The 14,865-nt window shown below is 41.5% G+C and overlaps 1 protein-coding gene across 2 annotated transcripts in view; it reads right to left on the bottom strand.

The window, feature by feature from the left end:
- The window catches only part of CUBN (cubilin), a 278,970-nt gene that overhangs the window by 141,787 nt on the left and 122,318 nt on the right, over nucleotides 1-14,865 (bottom strand). For both annotated transcript variants that reach the window (XM_058681796.1, XM_058681795.1), the window contains exons 29-31: nucleotides 8,207-8,388; nucleotides 3,219-3,393; nucleotides 1,609-1,778 (exon numbers count right to left, since the gene is read on the bottom strand). In XM_058681796.1, the coding sequence (XP_058537779.1) occupies nucleotides 1,609-1,778; nucleotides 3,219-3,393; nucleotides 8,207-8,388 (527 nt within the window). The remainder of the gene's footprint in view (nucleotides 1-1,608; nucleotides 1,779-3,218; nucleotides 3,394-8,206; nucleotides 8,389-14,865) is intronic.

Genomic DNA, 14,865 nt, shown 5'->3' with positions numbered 1-14,865 from the left:
GAAATCTAGGCTGATTTTATCCCCCTTTGAAGAAGATTCTAAATTGCTTTTGCCAGATGTACAAGGATGTATTAACAATCCAGGGTCCTCTCTCAGCCAGGGTCCCCCTCAGATTTTGGGGCCACTCAGGTGACTTAAAGCTGGAATACAGTCTCTGTGAAAGCTGTTTTAATTTTGTTTTACCTAGGATATGGTTTACCAGGACTTCCACCCTGTTCCGGCTCTGGCCTAAAACTCTGATCCTCTTTGTCCTGAGAGGCTCACAGAGGTGCTGCCAACCCCTTCTGAATCAGCAAATGCCCTGTAGACAAAAGGTATCTGAAATACTAGGCTCACATCTCTCTCAGATATTAACTCAAAAATTTCACATTACCTTGTCAGTTCTTTGCTGCATTTAGGAAGATGTTTTTTAAATATCAGCTTACAAATTTTAAATTGTGCTTTTCAGGAGAGTTGGTCTGAGTTACCTTTATGGAAAGTAGGTGTTCTATCCTTTATGTCTGTACAATGCTTTGCCAACTTAGACCCTGAAGACTCATTTAAAAGACTAAAACAGTCATGAGTCAACTGATCTTTTAAGGAGATTACTTTTTAATCTTGTAAAACAGTATCTGAAATCATACCATGACTGCACTACTTTGAAAAATGTGAAACAACTTTTGAGTTTTCTTGAGCTAAATTTGAAAGCAGGCCAATTGGAGTTTGTGTAAGAAACTGTCAGGAAACTAAAATATAAAGTTCCATCAGCCAAGAGAATCTGGTTTATATTTGAGTGAAATGTCTCTAAATACAAATGAAATATGGAAAATCTTTTGCTCAAAAAAAACCAGGTAACCAAAAAAATCAATTTAAAAACAAAAAGAAAATCTCAAAATACATTCTCATTCACTCCTACATTCAGGATACATCCTTAATTTCAGGTGAGAATGCGTTAAAGCTGAAAGTAGTGATAGAAACTTTGGTCATCTGACCAATTAATACCCATCTCTCTTTCCTCCACCCCCATCCCCAAATCTATTCTGTCCTGGGACACTGATTTGTTCAAGTAGCAGATCGAGATATCCTGAGCTCAAAAAAAGTAGAACCCTGTGAAAACCCCCGGAGGCTTAATAATAATTGATTTAAAGTAGTTATGATAAATTCATTCTACTATAAATTCCCTAATCTCTCTTGCAGCCAATTCTGGCCAATGATGTATGTAAGTAAGCGGACTTGTGTGAAAATCTTCTTCCTTGATTAAAAAAATACAAAATCGAAACAAATAGAATTATCCCTTCTCCCTTGTTCTGCATCTGTAGTCAGACAAGATGTTCAGAGCTACTGCAGCCATTTTTTGACCATAGGAAACAAACACAAGATGACAAATCAACACACGAAGGATGGTAGAACAGAACCCGAGTTGCTAAACAAACCACGAGATCATCTACCTCCTGATTTGTATTTAGATAAAAACATAAACATCCTTATATTTTAAGTTGCCAGCAGTTGGGTTTCCTATGATCTGACACTGAAAACATCCATAACTAATGTATTTACTAAATATGCTCATATTGTAATGTTTGGGCCCAGGCTTGACTAGAGACAACGCTTGAAATTTGTGTCACCTACCATAATACAAGAGTCCTGAGGTTCAAGGTCAAAGTCAGTGAAGTTCAAGAGAACACGATGATTTCTTTCCACCCGAATGACCCAGGAGCAGTCAGTGTTACTCCTATAAGGACTGGGGTAATTTGGAGAATGAATCTCTCCATTGGGAGCCTGGAAAATGCCGCCACAACCTGTAAGTAGGAAACCCAGTTCAAAAATGAGAGGAATCCCTGATGGATAAAGCTTTGCCCAATTACCTGGTAGCATAGAACAATATGATGCTTTGTTTGACCACCAGTTTTATGTAGTTGATGATATAATCAGCGTGCAGAACTAAATATCCACCATTCATTCATTCATCCCAACAAAATGAAGGATGACTAAGAAAATACTTCAAATAACTTAAACACTGATGCCAAAAGTAATTTCTAAAATACTCAAACGTAAGTGCAAATAAAATCATGCTCTCATAAAGCCATAAAATGCTTCTTCTTTGTTCTCTAAAAATATAATATACTGTAAGAATAGCACATCTCCTAAGAATTTTGATAATTTAGTAGGAGATGTTTTTAATAATTTAATATCTGCTTTTTAAAATTTAATATTCTGGACCTGGTATAGTTATTCAGTCTTTTTATTCCTATGATATTATCAAGTAAATACCTATCAACATCTATCTCTATGACTTATCATTTCTTGGGTTTATGATAATATAAACCTATAACGGAAAAATGCAAGTATTTTCTAACAATTGACAATAATTGGATAATCTAAACACTATGTGTATACAATCATGTATATAGCCCTCACTAAATTCATGCATCATTAACTTTAGGAAAGGCCTAATATAATTTACTGTATCACCTTAGGGTTCCCAAAGTGGGGCTACAAGGTAGCCTGGGGTCACATCTCTGCTTTAGTATTTTCTACCTATGTGACTTTGGACAAATCACAAACTTCACTAAGTTTCAACTTCCTCATTAGTAAATACATTTCCCTCATAAGGTGGTCGTGAGGATGAAAAGAGGTTGTCCTTGTAGAAGAGTTAGATTAGATGCCTGGCACATAGGAATCGTCCAATAAACACGGCTATTCTTAGCAGTGATAGCAGTTAACATCTGCTTAAATATTTTGTGTATTAATTTTTTTATTTAAAAAATATGCAACAGTAAATATTTTTACACTGCCTAAGACCCTGCGTAGAAAATCACTATATAACACACGGTAATTCCTTGCAATTCACAAACTTAACTTTTACAGTCTGGGCACCTGCCAAGCATCCAAAGATCTACACTATGGCATGAAGTAATTTACCACTTTGCTGATGCCCAAATTTGAGGTCGGTGAATGGGCCCGAGTCCCTTGGAGGGTAAGTGAGTCTACCCAATCGCCCCACTTCTGTTTTCACCATGGACTTGCACACTTGCAAAGACTGGCTTTCACATATGAGGTGACTCTGGAAGTAAATTCTATCAGAGTTTTCAGGGAAGAGTAAATGCCAGTGCAGTGTGTGCCATTTCAGGAGTCATGAAGTTGTCCCTATGTTGGCCTTTGCACCACTGTCTAATCATTTCATAAAATTTATAAGGGTTCCGCTTCAGTGTCTTGAGATACCTCCTTGGTTTACTCACCTCCAGGGACTGCCTGCCATGTGGCATTGAAGCCTCTCCCATTTATAGAGCTGTCGGTCTTAAAGCGGATGGCTAGCTCATTTCCAGTGCTGGAGACCTGCAAGGGACTCTCAGATGACCTTTGGGCACATAACTGGGCTATTCTGGGCGCGTGGAAATCAGGGCCTCCATAGACCTAAGATGGGATGCAGAAAAAAGGACTGAAATTAAGAGAGAAATTTAAGAAAGGATAACCCTTCCCCTGGCTCCGTTTACCACCATTTCTTGGATTCTATTTTCATTAGAGAGTGAAATCTCAGTCTCCTTGGGTGGGGATGAACTTTAAACTTGAGCTGGATCTTCAAAGGCACTCCCTCAGCCCTAGGAACACACAAGTTCAACCACCCATAAAATGCCTGCTTATTTTCTCAGTCAGAATTGTAGAGCTGAACTGAACAGACTCTTCCAGAATCTTCCCTATCTCCTCTCTTCCTCTTTCCACATCTTCACAGGATTTCCTGCTTTCTTTGGCAGAGGCATTGCAGATAAAACAGTATCAAGTGTGGCTGTCTAACTCTTCTAGGCGCATATGAATAGTCTGAGCATAAAGCCATGTTGTTTGTGAAAGTCAATTCTCTGAACCCTGATCTCCCAGTTACATTTTGTAGGATCTGCTCCTTTGCACCCTGAATAGTGTATAAGATTAGGCATTTAAAGTAATATTTGCTTCTTCAGAGAGAGTGGAACATATAACCTCTATCAGCGTGTTCTGTGATTTCCTCAAGAAGGGACTCCCCCAGATTCTCTCTGAACCTACTCCCAGAATCCCACTGGTGGGAACATGACCAAGAGCAGCCAACTTCTTCTGGGGAATTGCCCTGGAGTCTGCCCAGTATCAGGATGTCTCCTTCTAGATGCATCTCACATGCCCTCAGGTCTCCTAGGCTACTCCAGTTTGCACCCACCTATCTGACTAGGGTCCAGTGCCTCAGTGACACATTCCTCCCAGCAAGTGCCCCTGGGGTCTCACAGCCACATCTTGCAGGCTGGTGGCACCCAGCCCAGGCCCCGTCTCTGACTCCTCACACATGGGTTCCCGGTGGGGACAGGGGACAGGAAGATAAGACTCAAACAGTATTGAACCCCCACCTCTGGGCCCTGCCAAACTCGAATTTATAGAAGAAACACTATTTTTGATGACAGTTTTCAGGCATAATGGTGTCTGGGTCCTTCCCTCTGCCCCACATGGATAGGCTACATAATTCTGTGCTCCGGGTCAAAACCGGACCAGGGAAAGCGGTGCTGGGTGAATTTGTACACAGCGCCCTCACACCTCTGAAATCTGTGCAGCCCTCCCACCTAGCTGTGCTCTCCCCGATTCCCCAGGCCCCCAGGTCCTCACCCACCCTCAGGGCAGCTGTTGACTGATAGGGGGAATCACTCAAGAGTTCTCCAAGAGGAGAGAGGGAGAACAAGAAGCCTACTTTTGGTGAGGAGTGTGTGATTTGAATCCATAATGATTTCTTTGTCTGATTAATTCCCCCCAGCGATGCGAGAAAGGCCAAAATGAATGAAGCTGCTGTTTCACGGAGGGCTGAGCACAAGGGCTTTAATTGCAAAGGAATGAAGCAGGCGGATGGCTTCAAGCTTATTTTCATAGGAGGAGCTATGTTTGTGTGGCCCCCTAAGTCCCATCGAAAGCAGGACTTTAGGAGGAGCCCTGTGTGGCCCTTTACACGTACACATATGCAAATGGCAGAAACAGATTGCTTCTGGTTTACCCCGTCCTTTGCTGTTTGTGGGATGTGCCTGCCCCCCCCACTCCCCATCCCCCCTCCCGCCCAGAACACAGCCCTCAGAGCATAAAACTGACAGCCTGTGCTGCTAATCAGCCATGCTCAATAAACAGCGCACATTTGGAGAGAACACTGAGCACAAGGCTTTGGTTCTGACAAAGAAAACTTGCACGTCGGCAAAATATTCTTTGTTTTCCCTGCCCAGGGTCCCCTTAAGATCACAAACATAACGGGGATCAGTCGGCGGGGCCCAGAAGCCTCCAGAAGAATCAATACTGCCGCTTTCGACATTCTTTGCTTCCACTCTAACAGGGCTGGGCTCGCAACGGACCATCGCAGAGAGACCAGAGGGAATAAACTGACCACACCAAGCAATTGTCCTGATTTACTGCCCCAAGGAGTGGATTTCCTTTTCTGCTTTCTGCAGGTTCAGGCTTCTTTCTCAGAGACTGAAATAAAATCAGCCCAGAGTGTTTCCATGACCCAAACAATAGAACGGTACTTTTGGCTTCCACAAATAAAACCGAGACTTAACGCGTGACTCTTCAAAAGAGGAAAAAGATGGAAAGAATTTCAGGGTGTGGTTCATTCGACTACAGCATATGACTAAACTTCGGGGGGAAAAAAACCGGGTCTGATGATCAGAGATTAAGAAACGTGTTTTTAGCAAATGCTCAGGATATAGAACATTTCAAAGCCTATGGTTTTAATCTGTTTTGAACATCGCTTTCTGCACTGTTAGCTCCATTTATTGTTACAATCAAGTCAGCATTCCAGGGTTATGAGTAACCAAACGGCTGTTGCTTTAATGCAACTGGCCACTTTCCGCACACTGAGTTTTTAGGGGAAAAAATACTGGCTCTTGGTAAAATCTGGTGAAACCCAGGTAAGCCCCAATACCTGCTGACAGAGAGGTCCTACTTGGCTGTGCTCAGAACAGGAGGGGATAGTGTGCAGGCTGAGAAGAGTGGGTCAAGAAAATCAGCAGTCTCAAGGCCACATACCTACCAGGGGTAACATTCTGAAACCTATAGCTAACGTGTTATCAGCAGCTACGGTATGAGATGGAAAAAAATCATTTTATCATCATTAGTGCAAATTTATTACAGCACTTTCCACCTGCCATGAGCATGTGCAAGGATGTCAAGTAAGGGTTTTGAACAAAAGGCAAGGGGGTGACTCATTTCAGCCTTAAGTAAGCTTTCCCAAAACACTTAAGGGGCTCAAGATTTTGATGGATTTTGATGGAACATGGGAGACCACCTTGTCCTAATATAAATAAGCCCCAGGCTGACTTGTCCCAATATAAATAAGCCCCGGGCTGACTGTAGCCTCTTCTCAGAGCCCTTTTTGTGCAGACACAGGACCCTGCCTAAACGCAGCTGCCTGGAGACCCTGCTTTGTCCCCCTGTCCCCAAGCCACTTACAGCGAGGAGCCCCAGTCTGCTTTCTCCCATAATGGGCGGGACAAAACGCAAAGCACAATGAACCCATTTACATTTTGCCAAGTGGGCAACAATCACAGGCACTTCGGAATATGAAAATGAAGGGTTCGGAACATTTCACATTACTGTGGAAAAGTCTGCTGCCAGCCCTTTGTAAGTGTTAAGGGGTTTTATGCCACCGAAAAATTCCTTGCTGGCAAGAAGGACCATTTGAACCTTCCACATGTGAGTGTTGCTCCTACTCATACTGGGAGTGTGAATTTCAAGAGCCACCTTGTTGCCCTAAAACCTTTCCTCTTCTGAGATGGAGCCAGGACTTGGCAACACCCCGTACTTACATGAAGACAAGGGTAGAGGTTTTAACCCAAGGACGTACCTGCTGTCTCTGATTTCACTTACTGAGCATTATCCGCCTTTGGAGAGCCTGGCACGGCTAAACGCAATTCTGTGAGTCTGCGTCCACTCCGTGAGGGCACGGTTTGGGAACCCCACTTCTTTTCAAGGAAAGGACTTGTTTTCTAAGTAAAGTTTTTAAGTGTTAAAGTTTCCTACGAGGTCTGTGCTGCTCATTCCAATAACTTGCACATTACCCACCTCTGTCTATCTTTACGTACTGGCTTACGTGCAGCACCGAGGAGCGGATGAGCTCAGTTCTTAGCTTTTCCACCCACTATCCTCAGGGTCATGGAAAGACCCATCAATATTTCCAAGCCCCTGTTTGGACAACAATAAAACGGGGACAAAATCCCCTTCATACCCTGCTGGATTATTTAACATTCAAAGGGGAAAATGGATGTCACAGTCCCTTTGCAAGCCACCACCAACACACGTTATTATGGCATGTCAGGGATTCGTATGCTTTCATTCTTTCCACAAATATACATCAAGTGTTCACTATTTGCCAAGTAGTCTGCGGCAGGTATAGCAGGAAAGCAAAACCGAAGCAAACAAACAAACAAATACCCAGGCTTTCATGGAGTTTAAGTTCTACTAGATATGGAACCTTGCCATGAAACGCTCTAGCAATCTCCAGAGCTGAGGCGATAGGCGCTTTGTCCATAGGAAGCCATTCAGTTTTGCACTCAGTTTCGGTTCCTAATGACCAGGGCTCTGCGATAAATGGCTGGTTGTAACAGATCCTCAAGGTCATCCCAACTATCTGAGATAAACCCTGTGCAGTAGTGTTGCGTTTCGTGCCCTGCACCATGTTGACCCCCCTCAGATTGCAGCTGCCCTCTCACCCCCAAGCCCGCCCCTTCTCTACACTCTGCCTCCTCACTGCCTTGCCTAAGGGAGTTTTCTCAGACTGAAATGGAGGGCATTAACAATCCCCAGTGCAATCCATCAATGGGGACAGGAGCTGGGGGACCAGTGCCTCAGACTCTCACCCTTAGGGGCATGGTTCTGACGAGCAGTCCCCATAGCCCCTCAGAGGGTCCCAGTGGGATAAAGCTCAAGTAGCCCACAGGGGCTCCCATCACTGGCTCTTCCTCCTTTACCCTCCCTCCCACTGTCCCCTTTCCTCCTGCTTTCTGATACCACCTGCTAGTCCAACTGCCTGCCCCCAAGTCCTTCAAGAGTCACTGCTTTTAGGGAAAGCCAAACTGAGATAGTAATCCCATTTGCCCATAAACATCACTCACAAAGAAGTGATACTCATCAAAATGTCTAAAAATAGAACACCACTGGCCTCTGCAAATAATTTGCACAGTGATCTCCAGTTCTACCCCAAATTTGGCATGCGCTGGAAAGCAATCTAAATTCCTACCTCCAGGACGTCAAAGTTGCACCTTGTGTGATACTCCACATCAAAGTCGTGGATGGTGAGCTGAATGCTACTCCCAGGGGCTGTGTTAATGTACCAGATGCACTCCTTGTTGGGGGGGTACGTGTTAGGGTACCCGGGGCTGCTGAAGGTGCCCGTGGTCCCAGACAACTCCCCGCCACAGCCTGTTAAAACAGGAAGGCTCGGTCAGTTCAAAGTGGACACTGGCCATTAGGAAAAACTCAAACATCCAACTACCCAAAAGATAATTGAAAATGCACAATGCCTAATTTAGGGGAAAACTCATAAAGTTATAATAGAGTTATAATTGAGCAGTTATAAAACAATGAGAAAAAAATCATGGCTACAACTTACTAAATTTCTTCCTAAAAAATATATTGATTATAACATTTGGTACAAAAATTCTAAGTCCTTATTCTCACCACATCAGAACTTTGGTAAGATGTTTTAAATAGAATTCCAATTTTTAGATTTTCTTCATTATATTTAGGAAAAAATTTCACAGTAGGAAGTACAATGAACTACATAAGCAGTGTTAGCAAATACCATGTCTCTCGACCTTCAGTTTCCTTGTATGCAACATGTTATTTCTAAGTCCTTATCAGACCCAAGATCTAGAATACTAAGAGCTAAAAGTTATTACCTTTGTATGGGAGCCTACAGGAAATTAAAAAAATAAATAAATGATATGTCCATAGCAGCTTTATTGGTATTGGTAATTGTTTCCACGTGGAAACAACCAAGATGTCCTTCAGTAGCTACAAGGATAAATACATTGTGGTCCATCCACGCAATGGAATATTATTTGACTCTGACAACAAAGGAGCTACCAAGCCAGAAAAAGATGTGGAAGAAATTCACAAATAAAAGAAAGCAGTCTGAGAAGCCTCCATACTATATAATTTCAAGTCTACGAAATTCTGGAAAAGGCAAAATTGTGGGGACAGTAAAAAAGATAAGTAGTTGCCAGGGGCTAGAGGAGAGGAGAAATAAATAGGTTGAGCATAGATTTTTGGGGCAGTAAAGCTACTATGTATGATACTATAATGGTGGATATATATATTACACATTTGTCAGTCAGGTGGGACAATGCCAAGAGTGATCCCTAATGTAAACTGTGGGCTTTGGGTGATAATGCAGTGTCACTGTAGGTTTACCAGTTGTAACAAATGTCCCCCTCTGGGTGGGGGTGGGTGCAGATGTTGATAATGGGAGAGGCACTGCATGTATGGGGATGGGGTAAATGGGAACTCTACCTTCTACTTAATTTTACTGTGAACTTAAAACTCTCCTAAAAAATAAAGTCTATTTCAAACAAAAACAGTCAATCATCAATTCAATGATACAGGTCCTGACCCAGAAAACTTACATCTAAAAACCAACTAAATAGGGGCGCCTGGGAGGCCCAGTCAGTTAGGCATCTGACTCTGGCTCAGGTCATGATCTCGTGGTTTGTGAATTCAAGCCCCGTGTCAGGCTCTGTGCTGACAGCTCGGAGCCTGGACCCTGCTGCGGATTCTGTGTCTCCCTCTCTCCCTTCCCCTCCCCTGCTCATGCTCTGTCTCTCTCTCTCAAAAATAAATAAACAATAAAAAAAACTTTTTAAATTTTAATTGAAAACCAACTAAACAAATAGAAACTGGGTATATAAAACCCAAACATGAAGCTTATGTTTTATGAATGTTTACACAGCATGGCTTAGAAAGTAATTAAGGCAAATCAATACAACAACCAACCCAATATTGCAACACACGGTATATAGTAAGAAAAACTGCCACCACGCACTTAGATGTGCTTTACTGCTTTTCCCCCTATTTGAATACCCATAGTCACCATGTGAAGCAGCTGTTAAGATTATCTCCATTTCTCAAGTGAGCAAATCAATGGAAATAGAGGTCAAGTGCCTTGCCCAAGGTGACCTGGCTTATAAGTGGTTGGAGCAGGACACCAGTCCAGGAAATCTGATAGTGGCCCAAGGACTAAATTACTGAATTCTGCAGACTCACGCGGTGTGTAGAAATCCAGACAGAGATTTGAGGATGGAGAGGCAGAGAAAACTTTGTGAAAGAAGTAAAATTTGAGGAAGGCTCAAATTTTCATGACAAAATTGGAAAAAAATAAAGGTAAAATTAGGGGGAAAGGATAGATCACTTTTTTTTTTTCCAATAGCAATTTTTGGTGATTAAAAAACATTGCTTGCTCTGTCAACATATCAAAGTCACCTTTTTTATTTTTTCAACATATTCTTTACTGGATGGCAAATTGTTCCAAGTATCTCCTCTTATTCCGTATCAAGGCCTTTTGGGTTTATAAAATGACAGTACCAGGGCAACTGGGTGGCTCAGTTGGTTAAGCCTCCAATTCTTGGTTTGGGCTCAGGTCATGCTCTCACAGTTTGTGAGTTCGAGCCCTGCATCATCGAGATTCTCTCTCCTTCTATCTCTGCGCCTTCCCCCCTTGTGCTCTCTCTCTCTCTCTCTCTCTCTCTCTCTCTCTGTCAAAATAAATAAATTTTAAGAAATGGCAGTACCTCCTCACTCCAAGATGAACATATGTGCATTGTCATGTGAGTACAATTAACCTGCCATGACTTAAAACAAGCCCCTAAAGCTGAGGTCATGTCTACTCTCTACCCCATGCAAATGTGCTCTGTACAGTGAGTTAGTAAAAGGATTTATAAAGGATTCAGAAGAAATACTCTCCATACAGAATCTCGACTTAGCTGAAAAGAGCTGAGGAGAATTCTAAGAACCTTGATCTCAGTACAGAAATCTGATTCCAGCTCCAAATGCCACCACCTTCTGGAGTGCCCGTTTCCTCCTTCTAGTTGAAAACCTGTGTTTTCAGGCTTCAAGTTTGTTGCACAGGGTAGTATCTTTCCTGGGGCCTGTAAAGTTCCAACCTTTATTTCTCATTAAAACCCTTTGGGCGGGGGGGGGGGGGGAATAGTTTAAAGTTAGACGCACTGATATTGTTTATAGACTCTGGTGAATGTCACAAAAACATGAATGCCATGAAAGATTAGAAAATATTTTTCCTACTAGAACAACACATGGAAAATGTTCCTGAAGCCAAAATCAGCACAGTTTACTCAGCACCACTGCACAACTGTGGGGGGCACCAGTCACAGTAGATGCCACCAAGTGATGCCCTCTGGAGTCTTGTGACACAGTGACCCCCTAAAAATTATCGGAAGTTGTAACACCTTCTATTAAAATACATCACAGGGAAGCAAAAGCGTTCCGTTACCCCACCCTCTTCCTTTCAGCCTACATTTTCAGCTTCTGTGGATCCTGAGACCGGTTGTATCAGATTAAAAAAAATCCAATGAAAAAAATCTTTGGAGGAAAATACCTTGGTGGCCACATCGCATAAAAGAGAACAAGGAAAGGGAATCTTGGGTATCTCCCAGTTCTCATTTTTATTTCACTCCAGTTCACCAGACAATCTAATTCCATTTTTTTTTTATCATAGTTGATTCATCTAAAAATCTGCCTGACATTTTCCATTGTCTTTTCCAGTGGTTTTAGGTTACCTTGTAAATTCCTTTGTGAATAACAGGATACGAATACCCTTAAACTAGTCAGTGTAAAAGCTGGAATGATAATATCAGGTTCTTGGCAGGCAGTGATGCTTTGAAAAACTACAGCACTGATTTTATTCACCCACTTACAGCTCTGGAGACCCACAGTGTACTTTTCCCCAAGATTTAAAACAAACATAAACAAGGTTTATAAAATACAAAACCAGATCGTATTTTTAAATCTGTTATGGTTTCTTCTCATCAATAGCACTTATGTGTGTGCCTTTTAAAGGCAAATCCCAGTATCATTAAAAGTACCCTATTGGAAGACTTACCCTATGACCCAGCAATAGCACTGCTAGGAATTTACCCAAGGGATACAGGAGTACTGATGCATAGGGGCACTTGTACCCCAATGTTTATAGCAGCACTCTCAACAATAGCCAAATTATGGAAAGACCCTAAATGTCCATCAACTGATGAATGGATAAAAAAAATTGTGGTTTATATACACAATGGAGTACTATGTGGCAATGAGAAAGAATGAAATCTGGCCCTTTGTAGTAATATGGATGGAACTGGAGAGTGTGATGCTAAGTGAAATAAGCCATACAGAGAAAGACAGATACCATATGGTTTCACTCTGTGAAACCAGAGATTTTAAAACCAGAGATTTTAATCAACATTTAGCCTGCTATGCCTCACTTTCTTGGGTTTTATCACATTTTCCTTGATTTGGGGATTCTTTGACAGATGTGTAGATGATATCAGGCAAAGGAAAATCTGTCAAAATATACATTTTAAAAACTGAAAAAATGAATGATGTCTGGGGCTTTTTCTATGCTCTCTTTTAGTGACAAGAGAAAACATATTCACAAAAAAATTAAGAAAATTTCTATTAGCCAAAAAATTAAATAGGTAGTGAATTTATTTGATACTTTCATAAATTCAAGCTATCATTAGGCTAAAAGTGAAACATTACAACATGAATTTGGAATTGTATGATTATGGATGAAAATGGAAAATTAGAAAGTCACACCAAAAGCTGGACTTTTTAAATTATAAATGAAAGCAGGGACACCTGGGTGGCTCAGTCAGTTAAGCGTCTGACTTCAGATCAGGTCAGGACCTTGCAGTTCGTGACTTCCAGCCCCGCGTCGGACTCTACTGACATCTCAGAGCCTGGAGCCTGCTTTGGATTCTGTGTCTCCCTCTCTCTCTGCCCCTCCCCCACTCTCACTTTATCTCTCTCTCAAAAATAAACAAACATTAAAAAAATTCTTTCTTAAATTAAAAAAAAATTTTCAAATTGTGGGGTTTTTAAAGAATGTAGAATGTGAGTCTTCCAAATTTGATTTATGCATCATTTTCCACTTAATTAGCTGTGGAAAAGGGAGTCAGTTCCAATACAAGAAATGGGATTTAGAACCTATATTAGCCCATCATCAAGGAAAAGGAATATGAAGACAATTCAAAAGTCTCACTGTGTATAATTCTAAAACAGAGAAAATGTGTGCCAGATGCTGAAATGAATCAACAGCTAAGTTTAATTCTGCCTCATCAATCAATATCTTATTCATATTGGGTAACACGGCTGTTCATTTTGATGTACTATTCTGCACCTCCTATGGAAGACAGACAAGGTGGGTTTTTGTTTTGTTCTTAACAAGGTTTATGGAATTCAAAAATATACCTGTCAGGGAAGGTGCTTTACCTCTATAGTTGTTATCACTGTTGCTAATGTCCAATACTAAAAACTTTCTACACGAACAATTATCCTCAGTTTACTTTCTTGTTAAATTTAAATTTGGGGGGCGGTGGGGGGCCTGGAAGAGGAAAAAACGTTTTGTTCACTGCACTATTTCCCTTGGTGTGGGACTTAGGTCTTGACAATCTCTTGTTAAAATACACTTTCTCCTGAAAGAATCGCAGAAGGAAATGCATTTCTAAATCCATCCACCCATTCTGGAGACAGAAACAACAAGGCTTCTGGAAAATCGCACATGTCAAATCTCTTTGAGAGCAGAAATAACGGTACAGACACATGTGTGAATATCACACCTGATGCAACTATGGAGAAGGCACACAGTTGTGGGCAGCTCTGCGACAATCTAACATCATGTTGTTGTCAATCACGCCCACGATTTTGAGGGGTGATGGCGGGGGGGTCACAGGAAGGGGAAGGAAAGAGAGATGGAGGCCAGACAAGGCTGGAGATGAAGGAAGTCACATCAACCAGTCAATGGCTATCAGGAAGTAACGTGGGAGGTGATGTGTAGACTTCCAGCATTCTCTCCATCATCATGTTACCTGACCAGTCAGATGAATAATAAAATGTGACAGAAATAAATACGTTTTCTGTAACCGGGCTTTGGGAATCTCAAATAGAGGACAATGATTCAGGAGAGCATTTCAGGGGTCAACATAGGGAAAATAATAAAGCAAGGTTTTAAAAGGCTGACAAAGGAGCAGACAGTGGAGTGATGAACAAAGGGTTGTGACAGAGACATATTTGGAAGAAATAGAAAGTGGCTCTTTGTAGCCAACTGCTAAGAGAAGATTTTCGTGGAGGAGACAACATGACTTCAGAGTTGTGTAATTTGCATGCTAAGTTGCAAAACTTTTGAAAATATAATAATATTCCAAGTAAAACACAGACTATGGCATAAGACCAACCTTGGCTCTGTTACTACTTGGATAACTAACCTTTCTATCCTCAGTTTCTTTATCTGTAACAGCACTAATACTTAATGTCGTAGGGCTGTTGCACAGATTACATGAAATAACCAAAGTAAGACTGTTAGCTAACTGTCTGGCACGTGATAGTCACTGAATACATTCTGTACGTTAAAATTTAACAAAAATTCATCCAGATATGAGGTGAGATGAGAGAAAGATTTGGAGATGGAACCACCATATCAGCTAAATAGCTTTCACAAATACTCGATGAAAGGTAAGAAATCAGTTATTCATTAAGCTACAGCAAAGATAGTTCATATTTGCAGGGTGGCTCATGGTTTTTCAAACCAGTTTTAATGAGCACATGACGATCTTATCTGACATTCCTAACAACTCTATACAAGAGGCAAGAATGATTGTATCAGGCCCATTTTACAGA

Source organism: Neofelis nebulosa, chromosome 8 (genome assembly GCF_028018385.1).
Source record: "Neofelis nebulosa isolate mNeoNeb1 chromosome 8, mNeoNeb1.pri, whole genome shotgun sequence".
In the NCBI taxonomy this organism is placed as follows: Eukaryota; Metazoa; Chordata; class Mammalia; order Carnivora; family Felidae; genus Neofelis; species Neofelis nebulosa.
Note: the sequence above shows the minus strand (reverse complement) of the source record. Positions and strands in the feature narration are given on the sequence as shown.